Source organism: Rhinopithecus bieti, unplaced genomic scaffold (assembly GCF_001698545.2).
Source record: "Rhinopithecus bieti isolate Rb0 unplaced genomic scaffold, ASM169854v2 scaffold_19983, whole genome shotgun sequence".
In the NCBI taxonomy this organism is placed as follows: domain Eukaryota; kingdom Metazoa; phylum Chordata; class Mammalia; order Primates; family Cercopithecidae; genus Rhinopithecus; species Rhinopithecus bieti.
In genome coordinates this window covers 1-16,388 of record NW_016809598.1, presented here as the reverse complement: position 1 = coordinate 16,388, position 16,388 = coordinate 1, and the positions used below count along the sequence as shown (strand labels likewise).

At 44.0% G+C, this 16,388-nt stretch overlaps 1 protein-coding gene across 1 annotated transcript in view; it reads left to right on the top strand.

Annotated features, from left to right (window-relative positions):
* Positions 1-13,728, top strand: part of LIMD1 (LIM domain containing 1) — a 76,724-nt gene extending 62,996 nt beyond the window's left edge. The window contains exons 3-4 of the mRNA XM_017889808.1: positions 10,934-11,001; positions 13,591-13,728. Of these exons, the coding sequence (XP_017745297.1) occupies positions 10,934-11,001; positions 13,591-13,710 (188 nt within the window). The 3' untranslated portion in view covers positions 13,711-13,728. The remainder of the gene's footprint in view (positions 1-10,933; positions 11,002-13,590) is intronic.
* The last annotated feature ends 2,660 nt before the right edge of the window (positions 13,729-16,388 follow it).

Genomic DNA, 16,388 nt, shown 5'->3' with positions numbered 1-16,388 from the left:
GACTTCATGAATGGGATTAGTGTCCTTATGAGAAGAGCTTAGAGATTTAGTTCGTTCCCTTTCCATCATGTGAGAACACAGCAAGAAGACAGCCGTCAGTAAATCAGGAACTGAATCCTCACTAAGAACCTGACCCTACTAGCACCCTGATATTGGACTTCCAACCTCCAGAGCTGGGAGAAATAAATGTCTGTTGTTTAAGCTACTCGGTTTATGGTATTTTGTTCTAACAGCCTGAAATGACTAAGACATTCCCCTTAGTCTGAGAGCTATTCCTTTTGGAATAGACAACAAGAGAGAGTATAGAGTGGTGGAAAGAGTGTTGACTTGCACGAGAGAGACTTGGGTTCGAATCTCAACTCTTCTATTTAATTTTTAGCTACATAGGTAAATTTAACCTCTTTAGCTTTTGTTTCTCCATCATTAAAAAAAAAGCATCAGTAACTCGACCATAATGCAATAAGTGAATTTCCTTTTTCTCTTTTCTTTTCTTTTTTTTTTTTTTTTTTGAGACGGAGTCTCACTCTATTGCCAGGCTGGAGTGCAGTGGTGCAGTCTCGGCTCACTGCAACCTCTGCCTCCCGGGTTCAAGCGATTCTCCTGCCTCAGCTTCCCGAGTAGCTGGGATTACAGGCACGCGCCACCACACCCAGCTAATTTTTGTATTTTTAGTAGAGACGGGGTTTCACCATGTTGGCCAGGACGGTCTCAGCCTCCTGACCTTGTGATCCGCCCACCTGGGCCTCCCAAAGTGCTGGGATTACAGGCTTGAGCTACCACGCCCGGCCAACAAGTGAGTTTCAGCTGCCCAAACATCAGGGCACATTGTTGCAAGATTAATGAAATGACTCAAGCAGGCCTTCAGGGCTGGCCGGCTTGGGGAAAGTTGTGCTGCTTCAGTCTGTCCTTGTCCTGGCTGTGGTTTAGCACCACCTAGTGGCGGTTGGGTGCTCCAGCTTAAATATCAGTAAGGAGGATTCTGGATCCTGCTCCTGATTGGAACTTTCAAGACAGTGGCAGTGATTCCAGGAATTTTCAGGTCAGTTGGCATCTGTTCCATTGGCCAGATCTAGGGTGATTCAGCCTGGAGAATACCTTTTCTGCCTCCCTGCTTCTCAGCACCGGGTTGCTTGCTGTTTCCTACCTGGCCTCAGCCTCCTCTCAGCAACCCCCTTTCTCCACAGATACAAACTTTAGCCTGTGTCCAAGTGGAAGGTTACCTGTCAAGTTACATCCAAATGCCTGTCATCACAAGGAGTTTTTACAGAATTGTTGATGACACTTAAGTGAGACATGAGGCAAGCAAAGGGCCCAGTACCTAGAAAGTGCTTGAATGAAAACTCCCTTTTCCGGCCAGATGTGGTAACTCACACCTGTAATCTCAATGCTTTGGGAGGCCAAGATGGGAGGATTGCTGAGGCCAGGAGTTCGAGGCTTCAGTGAGCTATGATTGCACCGCTGCACTCCAGCCTGGGCAACAGAACAAGACCCTCTCTCAAAAAAAAAAAAAGAAAGAAAGAAAGCCCTGTCCCATTTCCTGGCAAAAGAGAGAAACTGGATTCTGCGTATAGGTGTGCATCCAACAAGCATTAAATACTGCTAGATGGCCTCATGGTGCAGTGGAACAAGCACAGCTACCTGGGTAAGCCTCAATTTCCTCACTTATGAAATGAAAATGATAATGTGTAACTCATAATTTTTTTTTTTTTTTTTTTTTTTACTCCAGAAAGTTAGTTGTAATCCTTGGGTGTGATTTCAAGTGATTCCCAAAAATAATCAATTCCTGTATCCTTGCGCTGCTCCTTGACACTGACATGTGATGTGTTTGATTTCTGCCTCACTCTTTACTGAACCCTTCCCATGCTCGCTGGAGTAGGTGATGGCTTTGAGTAGGAAATGACTTCGTGAGTTTCTTCCGTAAAAGGCATGTGGCAGTACAGGGCCAGAAGGTGGGGTGATGCAATAACCTGTGCGTCAAAGCTTTCAAGCATTTAAAAATATATGTGTAAGCCCTAAACATAATACTTAGACCACAGAAGACATTCAGTAGATGTTAGGCTTTTCTCCCACTCAGAATACAAACAAATATATTTTGATGCACTGTCCAGTTTCTAAATTCAGTTGGTCTTTCAAAACTGAAGTGAAAAATGAAGTGTGACTTCTTCAGAGCAAACTAAGCCCCACCCTCTTAGGTCAGTCGGGGAGTCTCAGTTTTTAAAAATTTGGAATAAAGGAAAATCCAGCGTAGTCCCCAACCCCCCTGTACTGGCCTCCTATGTCTGGACATGGGAATTTGCAGCTGTGGGAGCTGGCAGCAAGAGGACTTATCTAGCCAGCTGGGCAGTTTTTTAAATGATAATCAGAGCAACACCTGCTCATTGGTAAATGTTTGGGAAAGTGTCGTGAAGTATATAGAAGCAAACAACTAGGAAATAAACCATCCCCTCCACCATGCAGATTCTTTTTTTTTTTTTGGGAGACTGAGTTTTGCTCATGTTGCCCAGGCTGGGGTGCAATGGCTTGATCTCAGCTCACCGCAACCTCTACCTCTTGGGTTCAAGTGATTCTCCTGCCTCAGCCTCCTGAGTAGCTAGGACTACAGGCATGCCCCACCATGCCTGGCTGATTTTGTATTTTTAGTAGAGACGGGGTTTCACCACGTTGGTCAGGCTGGTCTTGAACTCCCGACCTCAGGTGATCCGCCCGCCTTGGCCTCCCAAAGTGCTGGGATTACAGGCGTGAGCCACCGTGCCCAGCCTTACCGTGCAGATTCTAAATATGTCCACTTAGAGACGCTGCCACTCATGGGCAGATTTCCTTTCTAGTCTTTTTTCTTTGAATTTCTTCTTTATATAGTTGAGATACACAATTCTTAAATCTTGCTTTTTTACTTTTCACATTATAACGTAAGGGTTTTCTTTTAAAATTAAAAGTATTGTTTTTCATATTATACATATCTCTAGAAAATTTAATATAGAAATGTATGAAGTAAAGTGAAATTTCTCTCTACTACCATCTGTCACTGTACCTAATACTAGAAGGAAAATTTAAAATATTAAAGTATATGGAGTAGAAAGTGATGTTTCACTGTTATACTTCTACCAGTGTTAACCACTGTTTGGTTTTTCTCCCTTTTGCATATCAATGGTATCTGCAAATTACTGAAATGGAATTGTACTTTATAAATACACTTGTCAAGTTTGCTTTTTTCACTTATTAATGTATTTTCAGTATGGGTGAAGTAGTTCACACCTGTAATCCCAGAACTTTGGAGGGCCAAGATGGACTGATCACTTGAGCCCAGGAGTTGTTGACCAGCCTTAGACAACAGGGAGAAACCCTGTCTCTACAAAAAATGCAAAAATTAGGCAGTTGTGGTGGTGCACACCTGTAGTCCTATCTACTCAGGAGGCTGAGGTGGGAGGATTCTTTGAGCCTGGGAGGCTGAGGCTGCAGATTGCGCCCCTGCACTCCAGCCTGGGTGACAGTCAGGCTCCATCTCAAAAAAACCCCAAACATATATATGCTATCCTTCTGTAGTATAAGCACTTTCCAGTATCACTAAAACACTATTAAACAACATTTTAAATAGCTATGTAACGTTTCATCATGTATATGTACTCTGGTTTATGTAACCATTCCTCTAGGGCTGCCAATTTGGATCTAAGTAAATATTTATTCACTTTTAAAATTCTTTCACAAAACTGTCTCAGATAACCTTACTGAGTCAGAGATAAACATTTTAAAGTTTCCCTTCCAGGGAGAGTTTATCATCTTACACTCTCAGCAGTAGCTTATGAAAATATGCAGTGACAACAATCACAAACTCTTAAAAAATCTTTGTTGATCTCATCGGTGAAAAAGCTCCTGTTTAATTTGTTTCTTAACACTAGAAGGTTCAGTGCTTCTGCTTATTCAGTGATCTTCCTCTGTGATTTTTGGAATAGAGGTGATCTTCGCCCTATTACACAAAACATTGATTTCCAACTCAGATTCCTTAGAACTTGCTAACCCCATTCCTGGAACCAGAGTGCTGTTTGCTGTGTTCTCCATACACTGGATCAGAAGCCCAAGCTCTGAAGTCCTGTGCCATTTCCTGGTGGCCTCCTCGCTCCCTCTAAGGACCCCGTCTGCAACTGCAGCCCCACCTCCTTTCCTCTCATCAGAAATGAGTTTACCCTGCCGGAGTTCCGAGAAGGAAGCGGTGAAACTGGGGAGCTCCACAAATAAAGATTTGGACTTTGTTTGTGATCAGACAGTGTGTGAATAGTTTTGCTTTCTGGTTGAGCAGCTCGTCTTAGGTGGGCTGTCTTTTTTTTTTTTTCCCCGAGACGAAGTCTCATTCTGTCATACAGGCTGGAGTGCGATGGCACGATCTTAGCTCACTGCAGCCTCTGCCTCCCAGGTTCAAGCGATTCTCCTACCTCGGCCTCCCAAGTAGCTAGGATTATAGGCGCACGCCACCATGCCAGGCTAATTTTTGTATTCTTAGTGGAGATGGGGTTTTGCCATGTTGGCCAGGCTGGTCTCGAACTCATGACCTCAAGGGGTCCACCTGCCTTAGCCTCCCAGAGTTCTGGGATCACAGGCGTGAGCCACCGCACCCAGCCAGGTGGGCTGTTTGTGTCCTCGTCACCTTGTTCCTGGGGAGGGACGGAGGGCAGCAGATCAGCTGTCACCTGGGTAGGTGTCCGATGTGGGAAAAACATGGGAAGGATACTCTAATTAGTTCTCATTTTCTTTTCTAAAACTTTGAGTTCTCCGGAGTCCCTTTATAGAGAGGAAAGTTTAAGTAAAATAACAAATTAATGTCCATGGCTGTCAAGGGGGTTCTGCTGATGTACCCTGAGATCATCCAGCTGTAGGTAGACATTCTCGGTACCCCAGTTTGGAGAGTCAGAAAATACTGCGAATGTTCAAGGATGGGGACCTTCTAGAAGAGAGGGCAACAGTAACTTTGAGGGGAGGACAGGAGAGCAGCTTTGGAGACCTAAAGAGTTGTGGCCTTCTGTGTAAGTCCTATTGCGCCTTCCTCGCACCCCCACCCACATTCCCCTACTCCATTAAACTGCGTTTCAGGTTATAAAAATAATGCATAATTATTACAGGAAAAAACAGTAATTGAAAATCACCTATTTCTTACACTCAAAGATAATGACTTAAAATTTGGTGTACATCTTATGTGTATGAGTGTACACATAATTCTGCCATCATACATGTAAGTGTGTTCATAACTGTAACCCACATATTTGCATACTTCCTTTAAAATATTTTAAGTATTTTCCCTGTCAATAAATCTTTTTTTGAAAACAATCTTTTATGGCTGCATAATATTCCAACATGTGGATGGGTCATGATTTAATAGGAGTTGGACATTTGATGCTCATTTTTAGCAAGCTATTATAAATAAAGCTGAGATGATGATTTCCCTAGGATAAATTCCTGAAACAGAATTTTTGGGGAGAAAATATCTGAACTTTCTAAATTCCACTGACTTTTAATACCAAATTTCTCTCCTAAGAGCTTGTTTCAGCTTCTGCTATCCCTTGCAGAGTGTGAACAAGTACCTGTTTGTCTGTGTCGTTACTGACACTGGGGTTATCATTCTTTCTAAGCTTTGCTAGTCCCATAGGTAAAGCATAGGGTTTTTTGTTTTTGTTTGTTTGTTTGTTTGTTTTTGGAGGGACAGAGTCTCTTTCACCCAGGCTGGAGTACACAGGTGTGATCTCAGCTCACTGCAGCCTCAATCTCTAGGCACAAGTGATCCTCCTAGCTCAGCCTCCTAAGTAGCTAGGACTACAGGCATGCCCCACTACAGCTAGCTAATTTTTTTTATTATTATTATTCGTAGAGATGAGATCTTGCTCTGTTGCCTAGACTGGTCTTGAGCTCCTGGGTTCAAATGATCCTCCCACCTTGGCCTCCCAAAGTGTTGGAATTACAGGTGTGAGCCACTGTGCCTGGCAGCAATATTTTTTAAATCATGAGGAAAGCTAAAGATTTTATTTTATAGTTATTGATCATTTATACTTCTTTTGTGGTTTGTCTGCCTATTCTTTACCCATTTTTTATATGGGAATGTTACCTGAGTTATTGTCATCTTAGAGTTAAATCCTTTTCTGTCATATAGTATAGATGTTTGCTCTAGTTTGTTATTGCCTTTTGGTTTATGATGTTTCACGAAAATGTGTGTGTGTGTGTGTGTGTGTGTGTGTGTGTGTGTAAAACATACTGGAAGGAACTATAGGAAATAATCCTTATTTACCTATCACCCAGAATGCACAGACATTTTTACAGTGTAGTTTTGGTTTGGTATTTTTTATAAAGGAAATTAAATATTATATAAAAAGTGTGTGTGTATTTTAAAACCTAGTGGAAAGTACTATAGGAAATAATCCTTATTTACCTATCACCCAGAATGCACAGACATTTTTACATTGTAGCTTTGGTTCTGTATTTTATAAAGGAAATAAAATGTTATATAAAATCAGAATCATCTTGATTCCTTTTCCCATCCTCTCCCTTCCTTCCCTAGGGCAGCTGCTATTATGAATTGAAATTTTCCTACTGTTATCATATATACTACTATCAATAAAAAACGTATAGTACTAGTTTGTGGCCGGGCATGGTGGCTCACACCTGTATTCCCAGCACTTTGGGAGGCCAAGGTGAGTGGATCACTTGAAGTCAGGAGTTTGAGACCAGCCTGGCCACCATCTCTTTAGAGATGGCAAAACCCCATCTCTACTAAAAATACAAAAATTAGCCGGATGTGGTAGTGAGTGCCTGTAATCCCAGTTGCTCAGGAGGCTGAGGCAGGAGAATCACTTGATCCTGGGAGGCAGAGGTTGCAGTGAACTGAGATTGTGCCACTGTGCTCCAGCCTGGGTGACAGAACGAGACTCCATCTCAAAACAAAACAAAACAAAAAAACAGTACTAGTTTGTGTATGTGTGTGCACACTCAAACTTACACATATATGATCATTGGTGTATGTTCAGGCATTTTGCCTTATTTGCACTGGTGTTCAGTTCAATTAATAATGATATGCATAGATCTAGTCCTTTCATTTTGACTGCTGTCTGGTATCACATCCAGTAAATATAGCTCCAGTTTCTTTGTCTGTTGATCAATTCTCATATCTAGTGAACACTGAAGACGCTTGCAGTTTTTCCATAACAACATTGCCGTGAACATCCATACATGTCTGTCCTCATGCATATTTGGTTAATCTTCTCAAGGGGTAGCCTTAGAAGTGTGTTGTGGATTATGTGGGTTTTCAGATCTATTGGCCCTTGACAAATTGTTCCCAAGTAGTCATCCCAGTGGATGACACTCCCACCAGTGTGAAAGGGCTCCTTTTGTCCCACACCTTCCAAGACATGCTATTAGATTTAGTAATTTTTGCCAATCTATGAAAGTGAGATAGAATCTCATTGTGGTTTTAGTTTGCATTATCCTGATTGTTGATAGGGTAGAGCATCTTTTTATTATAGATATTGGGGTTATGATTAATAATCCTGGTTATTGCCTAAGGTATAACAGGTTTTCTGTTCTATGCACTTTCTCTTCCTGCCCTTTGCTCATTTCCCCCATTGGGTTATTTATCTTTTTCTTATTGATTCATTGGTGTTCTTTGTGTCTTAGATACTAATAGCATTTTAATTTATTTTATTTATTTATTTTTGAGACAGAGTCTTGCTCTGTTGCCCAGTCTTGACTCACTGCAATCTCCACCTCCTGGGTTCAAATGATTCTCCTACCTCAGACTCCCAAGTAGCTGAGACTGCAGGTGCATGGCACCATGCCTGGCTGCTTTTTTTTTTTTTTTTTTTTGAGACAGAGTCCCTCTGTCACCCAGGCTGGAGTGCAGTGGCACGATCTCGGCTCACTACAACCTCCACCTCCTAGGTGCAGACAGTTCTCCTGCCTCAGCCTCCCGAGTAGCTGGGGTTACAGGTGCATGCCACCATGCCCAGCTAACTTTTTTGTATTTTTAGTAGAGGTGGGGTTTCACCATATTGGCCAGGCTGATCTTGAACTCCTGACCTCAGGTGATCCACCCGCCTCAGCCTCCCAAAGTGCTGGGATTACAGGCTTGAGCCACTGCGCCCAGCCGATTTTTGTATTTTTTGTAGAGACGAGGTTTCACCATGTTGGCCAGGCTAGTCCCAAACTCCTGATCTCAAGTGATCCTCCCGTGTCAGCCTCCCAAAATGCTGGGATTATAGGCATGAACCACTGTGCCCGGCCAGATACTAATACCATTTTATATGTGCTTTGGCCATCTTCTGATCCATGGCTTACTCTTCCTTTTTTCTTTAACTCAACATGTACTGCACTCTGTTAGAGTATTGCCAAGCTCTACCCTCCAAGTATGACGCTGACTTAGCTGTATCCTCAAGGAATGTAGCATATACTCAAAGTATTAAAAAGTCCTATAGGAACCAACAGGAGGGCCAGGGAAACATTCAGACAACACTAGATCTGGTAGCAATGACCACCACAGCAAAGAAGATGTATTAGTCCATTCTTGCATTTCTATAAAGAAATGCCTGAGACTGGGTAATTGATAAAGAAAAGAGGCTCATGGTTCTGCAGGCTGTGTAGGAAGCATATGCTAGCATCTGCTTGGCTTCTGGGGAGGCCTCAGGAAACTTACAATCATGGCGGAAGGTAAAGGGGGAGCAAGCACCTCATGTAGCTGGAACAGGAGGAAGAGAGGGAGAGTGGGAGGTGCTGTACACTTTTAAACGACCAGATTTCACGAGAACTCACTATCACCACGACAGCACCAAGGGATATGGTGCTAAACCATGAGAAACCACTCCATGATCCAATCACCTCCCACCAGACCCTACCTCCAGCATTGGAGATTACATTTCAACATGAGATTTGCGGGGGGACAAATATCTAAACTATATCAGAAGGGTCTGGCCAGGTCTGAAGGAAAGGGCCATCCAGTTAAGCAAAGCACAGAGGCATGAAAGTGGGTGGTCAGCCAAGAGTCCTCATTTCTTTCCTAGCCTTAGTCTCTTGGCTCTTCAGCACCTCTGTTCCTGCCTCCATGTCTTACCTGCAGCCAGGACAGCTGAGCACTTCTGCCTCCTCCTTCTCCACGCTCTCCATGCGGCCTCAAGCCCTGTCCTGGGACCCTTGCCTCTGCCTCCCTGCTGGGGAGCAGGCTGGATTTTCAGCATTTTCATCTTTTAAACCTTGCTTATGCTCTTTTTTCTTGTATAGAAGTTTACATTTTCGATGTCTATTGTTCAGTCAACCTTCATGTGATGTGCTTTTTATGTCTTATCTACAAAATCATTCTCCATGCCAAAGTCAGACTTTCTTTTCTTATAATAAAAAATAAAATATCACAAAATAGAAAATTAAAAGCTTGCAGTTTCTTTTTTTCTTTTCTTTTCTTTTATTTATTTATTTATTTATTTATTTATTTATTTANTTCAAAGGTCACAGGTTTTCATTTGTAGTACTTGTTCTGTTTTCCACTTCTCTATATATTTTTATTTTAGTGTCAGTTTCCTCTTGGATTAAGAGTTATTTATTCAGTAGGACTTTTATATTAAAATAGTCACCAGGAGGGAGGTTTCTTTTTTTCTTTTTCTTTTCTTTTATTTATTTATTTATTTATTTATTTATTTATTTATTTATTTATTTATTTTTGAGACAGAGTCTTGCTCTGTTACCAGGCTGTAATGCAGTGGCATGATCTCAGCTCACTGCAAACTCCATCTCCCGGGTTCAGGCGATTCGCCTGCCTCAGCCTCCCAAGTAGCTGGGATTATAGGGACACACCACCACACCCAGCTAATTTTTGTATTTTTAGTAGAGGTGGGGTTTCATCATGTTGGTCAGGATGGTCTCCATCTCCTGACCTTGTGATCTACCCACCTCGGCCTCCCAAAGTGCTGGGATTCCAGCCTGTAGTTTCTTATACTAGTTTCTGTTTTTTATACTTAGGGCTTTCATCCATCTGGAGGTTTTTGTATTTGTAGTTAAAGTTACTTCCTTTTTTATGCCTTTTCCGCTGCATTGATGCTTTCAGGGTCCTCTCTGAGGTCTGAGGAGTGTTCTTTGACAATCTTGTCGCTATCTGCTCTGCGCTGCTTTGCCTCTTGTGGGCGTCACCAGGTGAGGGCAGCCAGTGTTTGTCTGGTGGGTTTCTCTGTATCTCAGGCACTGTTTGTGACGTTGGTGATTTTACTTTCATGTTGTGGATCCTGGCCCAAAGGGCTTGTTTAACTTTTTGCGGAGAGTTCATTCAGTTTCTGAAGCCCCCACATTGCCTGTTGAGTATGTGTTGAGCCTGGTACTGGAAATGCCCTCAGATCTGTGAATACTGCCAAGTAGGGGATCCCGGGACACCCTAATGATGCCTCTGCCGACCTTGAGCTCACAGCCCCATTGTGTTTTCCATAAGAGATGAGAGGGACTGATAAAGGATGTTTGCCTGTGTTAGCCTTATGGAAGCAACAGTTCCCTCCAAGGAATCAGGGTGCTTTGAACTTCTCCCACTCCTGCTTACTCATTTTAGGTCAAGAGAAAACAAAACTATCCTTCCAACAATGTGTGTTTTCTACAGTTGAGGCGAGAAAAAGATAGGAAAATCATAGTTAACCAATGGATAGGACTCTCCTGATAGGTGGTCACAGTGGTCCTGAAGCATATGTCCAAGGTCCAAGTCAGCCCTTGAGTCTTTTTGCCAAATAGCACCTGCCAGGGCACCCTACCTCCCAGCCTCAGCCTGCCTGCCTCTCGCCGAGGGCCACGGCATCTTTTAGGAACTGGAAAGTGTCATTGACAGTTGGCAGTTTTTACGTGTTTATTTCTGCCTAAAGATTTTGCTTTTCACTTTTCACTTTTTCCACTGCATATTAAAATTTTCTCTTTTGCCCTATCTTTGTGTGTTTTTCCTTAGGCCGGAAGCTGAGAGGAAAAGCCTTTTATTTTGTCAACGGCAAAGTGTTTTGTGAAGAAGACTTCCTGGTGAGTGTGTCACCGAAGCCTCTCCTTGCATGTCCTGGCCAGAGTCAGAGGGCAGGGGCCTGGGGGGACCTGGGCTAGCGCACAGGGAAGCTGCACTGCTGGAGAGAGGGGCCCTGCCTTTCCTTCTGTAGATACATGGGGGTGGCCGTGTTCCTGAGGCCAATGGCAAACCAGACAGCCTTGTACTTTGAAGAAACTGTGGGGTCACTTGGCCTATCCTCTTGCTGCTTTCTGCAGTTCTGCCTCTTCCACCATCCTGGACTCCTCCTCTTAGACCTCTGGACTGGGACCTGGGCTCTCTTCTTCTCATCTCACTCTCTCTGGGAATCTAGCTTCTCCCATGGACTGAAAGTTCATCCATGTGCCAGTGACTCCCAGACCTGAGCTCTAGCCCTGCCGCACCTCTGAGGCCAGCGGCTGGCATCCCACTGGCCCCTGGACATGTCCCCTGGGCTGTGTCCCAGCCTCTCACATACCAGCCCCTCACCATACTTGTGTGAACCAAGACCCTTGCCTTGGGTCCTTCCTGATCTGTGAGAATTGCCTCCTAGGTTTGTCCTCAACCCCCCCTCCTTGAATGCAGCCAGGCGTTGAACTCTGTGCTGCCATGTCTTCCACAGTTCTGCCTCCGTTCATACCTCCGGCATGGCTCAGCCAGCCTAGCTTAACGGCCTCCACACCCCCCATCAAGAGGCCTTATAGGGCATAAACCTGGCCTGCTTGGTCCCAGCATGGTAAGGTAGAAAGCACGCTCAGAAGCTCTCCAAGGTCTGGACTCCCCAGCTTCGCATACCTGTGCAACCTCATGCCTTCATGCCTTTGCTTGGGCCATTTCCCCTGCTTGCAATGTCTTGCCCCTTTATTTTCCCAGAGCCCCCCAACAGCCTTCCTGTCCCTCCTGCTCCCACAATGGAGGAGCTCCTCTGTGCTGCCACCACGCCCGGGACCTGCCCTGGCAGGGCTGTGGGCTGTTAGCCCTGAGCATTATGTCTGTTTACAAGTCTCTCCTCCATTGACTGACAGCTCCCAGGGTGGAAAGAACATGTGTCTTCACCTTCACAACTGCAGATTCTAACACGATGCCATGCAGAGTGGGTGCTTGATAGATGGTGGTTGAAATGACCCTGTCATCTCAGGGATGAGGAATGTGAGATGCAGAGATGGGCTCAGGGCCAGCTTCTCCCTGCCTTCCCTTGGAGAAAAGCTCTATTTGGTTTTCACTGAAAAGTTGATTCATTATGATTCCTGTTGGCCCGAAACAGACAAGCAAACCCAAACAGGCTTAAGTAAAAAGGAAATTATTCCAGCAGTGCCTCAGGAGTCATTTTCTCCACAGTTTTTGGCCCTGTGTCTCAGTGGTAGCTTCAGTCTCAGGTCCTGTGTGATGGCCAGATGTTGGCAGGACCCCAGAGTTTACATTCTCTCAGTTTCACATCCAACGGGCAAGAGTGCCAGTCCCTCCTTCGGAATCCTTAACAGACATCTCCTGGAGTCTCATTGGCTCTTACTGGGCCACATGCCCACCCTTGGAAAAACTATCAGTGCTGGCGGAATGCAAGGCTCTGTGGGACCAGGTCTGTCAATGCCCTGCCTGGGCCCTGGCGTGGAGCCAGCCCACATGGCGATGGGAGCCACGTGGTGTGGGGCTGGGGGCTGGATCCCAAATGAAAATAAAGAATTATTACCCCCAGAATGGGGCGTAGGTGCCAGATGACAGAAACCTCCACCACATGGTGTAGAGTTGCAGAAAGTTTCCCTTTTTCATTTTTCCCACCTTCCTTTCATTAGGTTTCCCTCAGTTAAGTTGTGTTTGTTATACCCAAACTTCTAGTCTAGTGTGTAGCATCTAGTATGTTTTTTGAAGAAAGTACCTCATGTCTTTCAAGACTCTGTGTGTGTATGTGTTTAGGTAAGATAAGGTAAGGTAAAGTAGGTAATTATCAAGTTTCTTTGAAGCTAACTATAAAAGGTATTAACCAGAACCGGAGTTGAATTTGATTCCTGTCCTTACCCTTTGTTGGCTGTGTGACCTTGAAAAGGTCACTTAACCTCTCTGAGCTGCCCTCGGCTTCTATTTGAGGATTCTGGGTAATAATGTAGACCTTGCAGAATTGTCATAAGCATTAGAGTGGTGGTTTGAGAATGCATCAGAATCCCCTGAAAGTCTTGTGAAAACACAGATTGCCAGAACCCACCCCCCGAGTTTCCAAATCAGTAGGTCTGGAGTGGAGCCCAAGGATTTGCATTTTTTACAAGCTTTCAAGTGATGCCAGGGAACTGCTCTTTGAGAACTACTGAGATGGGATTAAAGCATCTCTATATGCAGTCCCTTACATAGAGCCTGGCATGCTGTGGGTGCCCAGACACAGTCATTGTTAGAGTGAGTGGTACTGGTATTTGTGATGGCTTTTGTGGCAGAGGATATTCTGTGACTCAGCCCACAGCTGTGTTGTACTTGCGGAATGACAGAATTCTGCACAGAGTGACACATCTTTCTGAGAAATTCCTTATAATCCTCTTGGCTGGTGGGAAGGTGGCTGATTCGTCTTCCCAGTCTGGGTTTAACTTTCTTTTCTTTTTCTTCTGCAGTACTCTGGTTTCCAGCAGTCGGCTGACAGGTGTTTTCTTTGTGGACATCTGATCATGGACATGGTGAGTAGGTCAGCCAAAGAGGAGAACAGCATCTCAGGTGGAGGAGGTGGTGTTTAGAGAAAAAAGATATTAATAATTGAGGACAGTGTTTCTTATCTTGATTTGTGGTTACGGCTGGACGCAGTGGCTCACGCCTTAATCCCAGCACTTTGGGAGACTGAGGCGGGCGGATCACGAGGTCAGGAGTTTGAGACCAGCCTGGCCAATATGGTGAAACCTCGTCTCTACTAAAAATACAAAAATTATCCAGGAGTGGTGGTGTGTGCCTGTAGTCCCAGCTACTTGAGAGGCCGAGGCGGGAGAATTGCTTGAACCCGGAAGGCAGAGGTTGCAGTGAGCCGAGATCACGCCACTGCATTCCAGCCTGGACAACAGAGTGAGACTCCATCTCAAAAAAAAAAAAAGACGTCCCTATAAAGTGCAGCTTGCTTGATCTAATATAACCCACATTGCTGGCTTTTATTGGAATTAACATCTTCAACCATCTAGAGCACACGATGTCATGTTTCCGGTAATGCTTTCTCCTCCTCTGGGCTGTTTGAATCACACTGGCCTCCCTCTGGCTTCTCTGTGATCCTTGTGGCATCCCAGGTGAGATGCTAAATACGGTCGGTTTTCACTGCAGAAATCTCAGCTACCTTGGAGTCAAATGGAGAAAGCCAGAGGAGCAAAGTTTTTCTCCCTGTGTTGTGCCCAGCTCACACCATTACTAAGATGAGTTTTTTTGGGCCTGTCATTTAGTTCTGAGACAGCAGAGCAAGGACCAGGTTTTATACATTCCATTCCTTGCTCAGTCACTGGCTCTCTGAGGTTATCTTGGGTTTCAGGTCTTCAGTGAAGACAGTTTTTCCCTAGAGGGTTAGGTTATGAGGTTAATGAATACAAGGTCAAATTGTTCACCATTGTAAATCAGCCTTTAAGAAGTTCTTTAACATACTGATTAGAGGAAATGATTATATAACATACTTTTAGTTGGAAAGAGTTAAATCCCTCTCTATGCTGACTCATTAATTTCATTCTAGAGAAGATAATTTCTAATCATTAGTATTTTAAATTTTACCTTTTTATTGAGAAGTAACTCAGAGTAAAACATACAAATCTTAAGTGTACCTCTGAATGAGTTTTCACATGTGCATATACCCCTGTAACCACCACCCAGATGAAGGTGTAGAACACTTCCCAAACTCCAGAAAGTTCCTTCTTGTCTCTTCCCACTCAAGATCCCACTCCCACAAAGGCAACCACTATTCCAACTTCTATTGCCAGAAATTCATTTTGCTGGTTTTGGAACTTCATATAAATAGAAACTTATAGTATAGATGCTTTCAGGTCTTATTACATATGTTTTTGAGCTTCATCCATACTGTTACCTGTGTTGGTAGTTCATTGATTTGTATTGCTAAGTGAAATTCCATTGTATGGATATAGCACAATTTATTTCTCCATCTCATGTTGATGGGGATTTGATGGTTTCTAGTTTTTTGCTATTTATGCATGAAGCTGCTGTGAACACTCTTGTGCATGTCTTTGATGGACATAAACATTCATTTCTGCTGGTTATATGCTAACGTTTATAAAACATCAGTGACCCAGAGTCCTCCCTATTTATGGTGAATATCTACTATCACCCAGGCTTGGACAGACCTCAGCAGAGGTCTTAGTCCTGTTAGAGCCGTGTCCTCTTTAGTAGCCAAGACTTCCCTGGGAAACGTGGCCCTTCCGCCATGCTCACAGTGGAAGGTAGGCAGAAGCTACATATGCTTACCTCTTCTTCCCGGTTATCTTCTAGACTCTGTAGGGTTCTATTTCTTTAGCAGAATTTGACTTTGTTTTTTTTTTGTTTTTTTGTTTTTTTTGAGACGGAGTCTCGCTCTGCCGCCCAGGCTGGAGTGCAGTGGCCGGATCTCAGCTCACTGCAAGCTCCGCCTCCCGGGTTTACGCCATTCTCCTGCCTCAGCCTCCCGAGTAGCTGGGACTACAGGCGCCCGCCAGCTCGCCCGGCTAGGTTTTTTTGTATTTTTTAGTAGAGACGGAGTTTCACCGTATTAGCCAGGATGGTCTCGATCTCCTGACCTCGTGATCCGCCCGTCTCGGCCTCCCAAAGTGCTGGAATTACAGGCTTGAGCCACCGCGCCCGGCCTGACTTTGTTTTTAGTGTCCTGACAAACCTAGTGCATACGAAGTCAACATGGTCCGAATTTATAAGTATGATTATACCCTGTTCTTAGTTCTAGTAATCCTAAGACTTCTTTGGATAAACTCAGGATATGTCATTTATCTATTGCTTCATGACAAACTACCCTCAAACTTTATAGTTTAAAACAACAGTGATTTCTTATTTATCATCAAGCTTCATGCTGTGGGTCAGGATTTAGGTCAGGGTTCAGCAGGCCAATTCTTCTGCTCTGTGTGGCATTGACTGGGGTCTCTTACTTAACTTTGTTCAGCTGGTAGCACAGTTGAACTGGGACATCCAAGATGACCTCTCACCCTCCAGGCCCCTCTCTAATCATTTAGTAGTCTAGTTCAGACTTCCTTACAGCAAGAGATAGGAAGTCGAAGCTACCAGTCTTTCTTTCTTTCTTTCTTTCTTTCGTTCGTTCGTTCGTTCGTTCGTTCGTTCTTTCTTTCTTTCTTTCTTTCTTTCTTTCTTTCTTTCTTTCTTTCTTTATTATACTTTAAGTTCTAGGTGCATGTGCATAACGTGCAGGTTTGTTACATATGTATACTTGTGC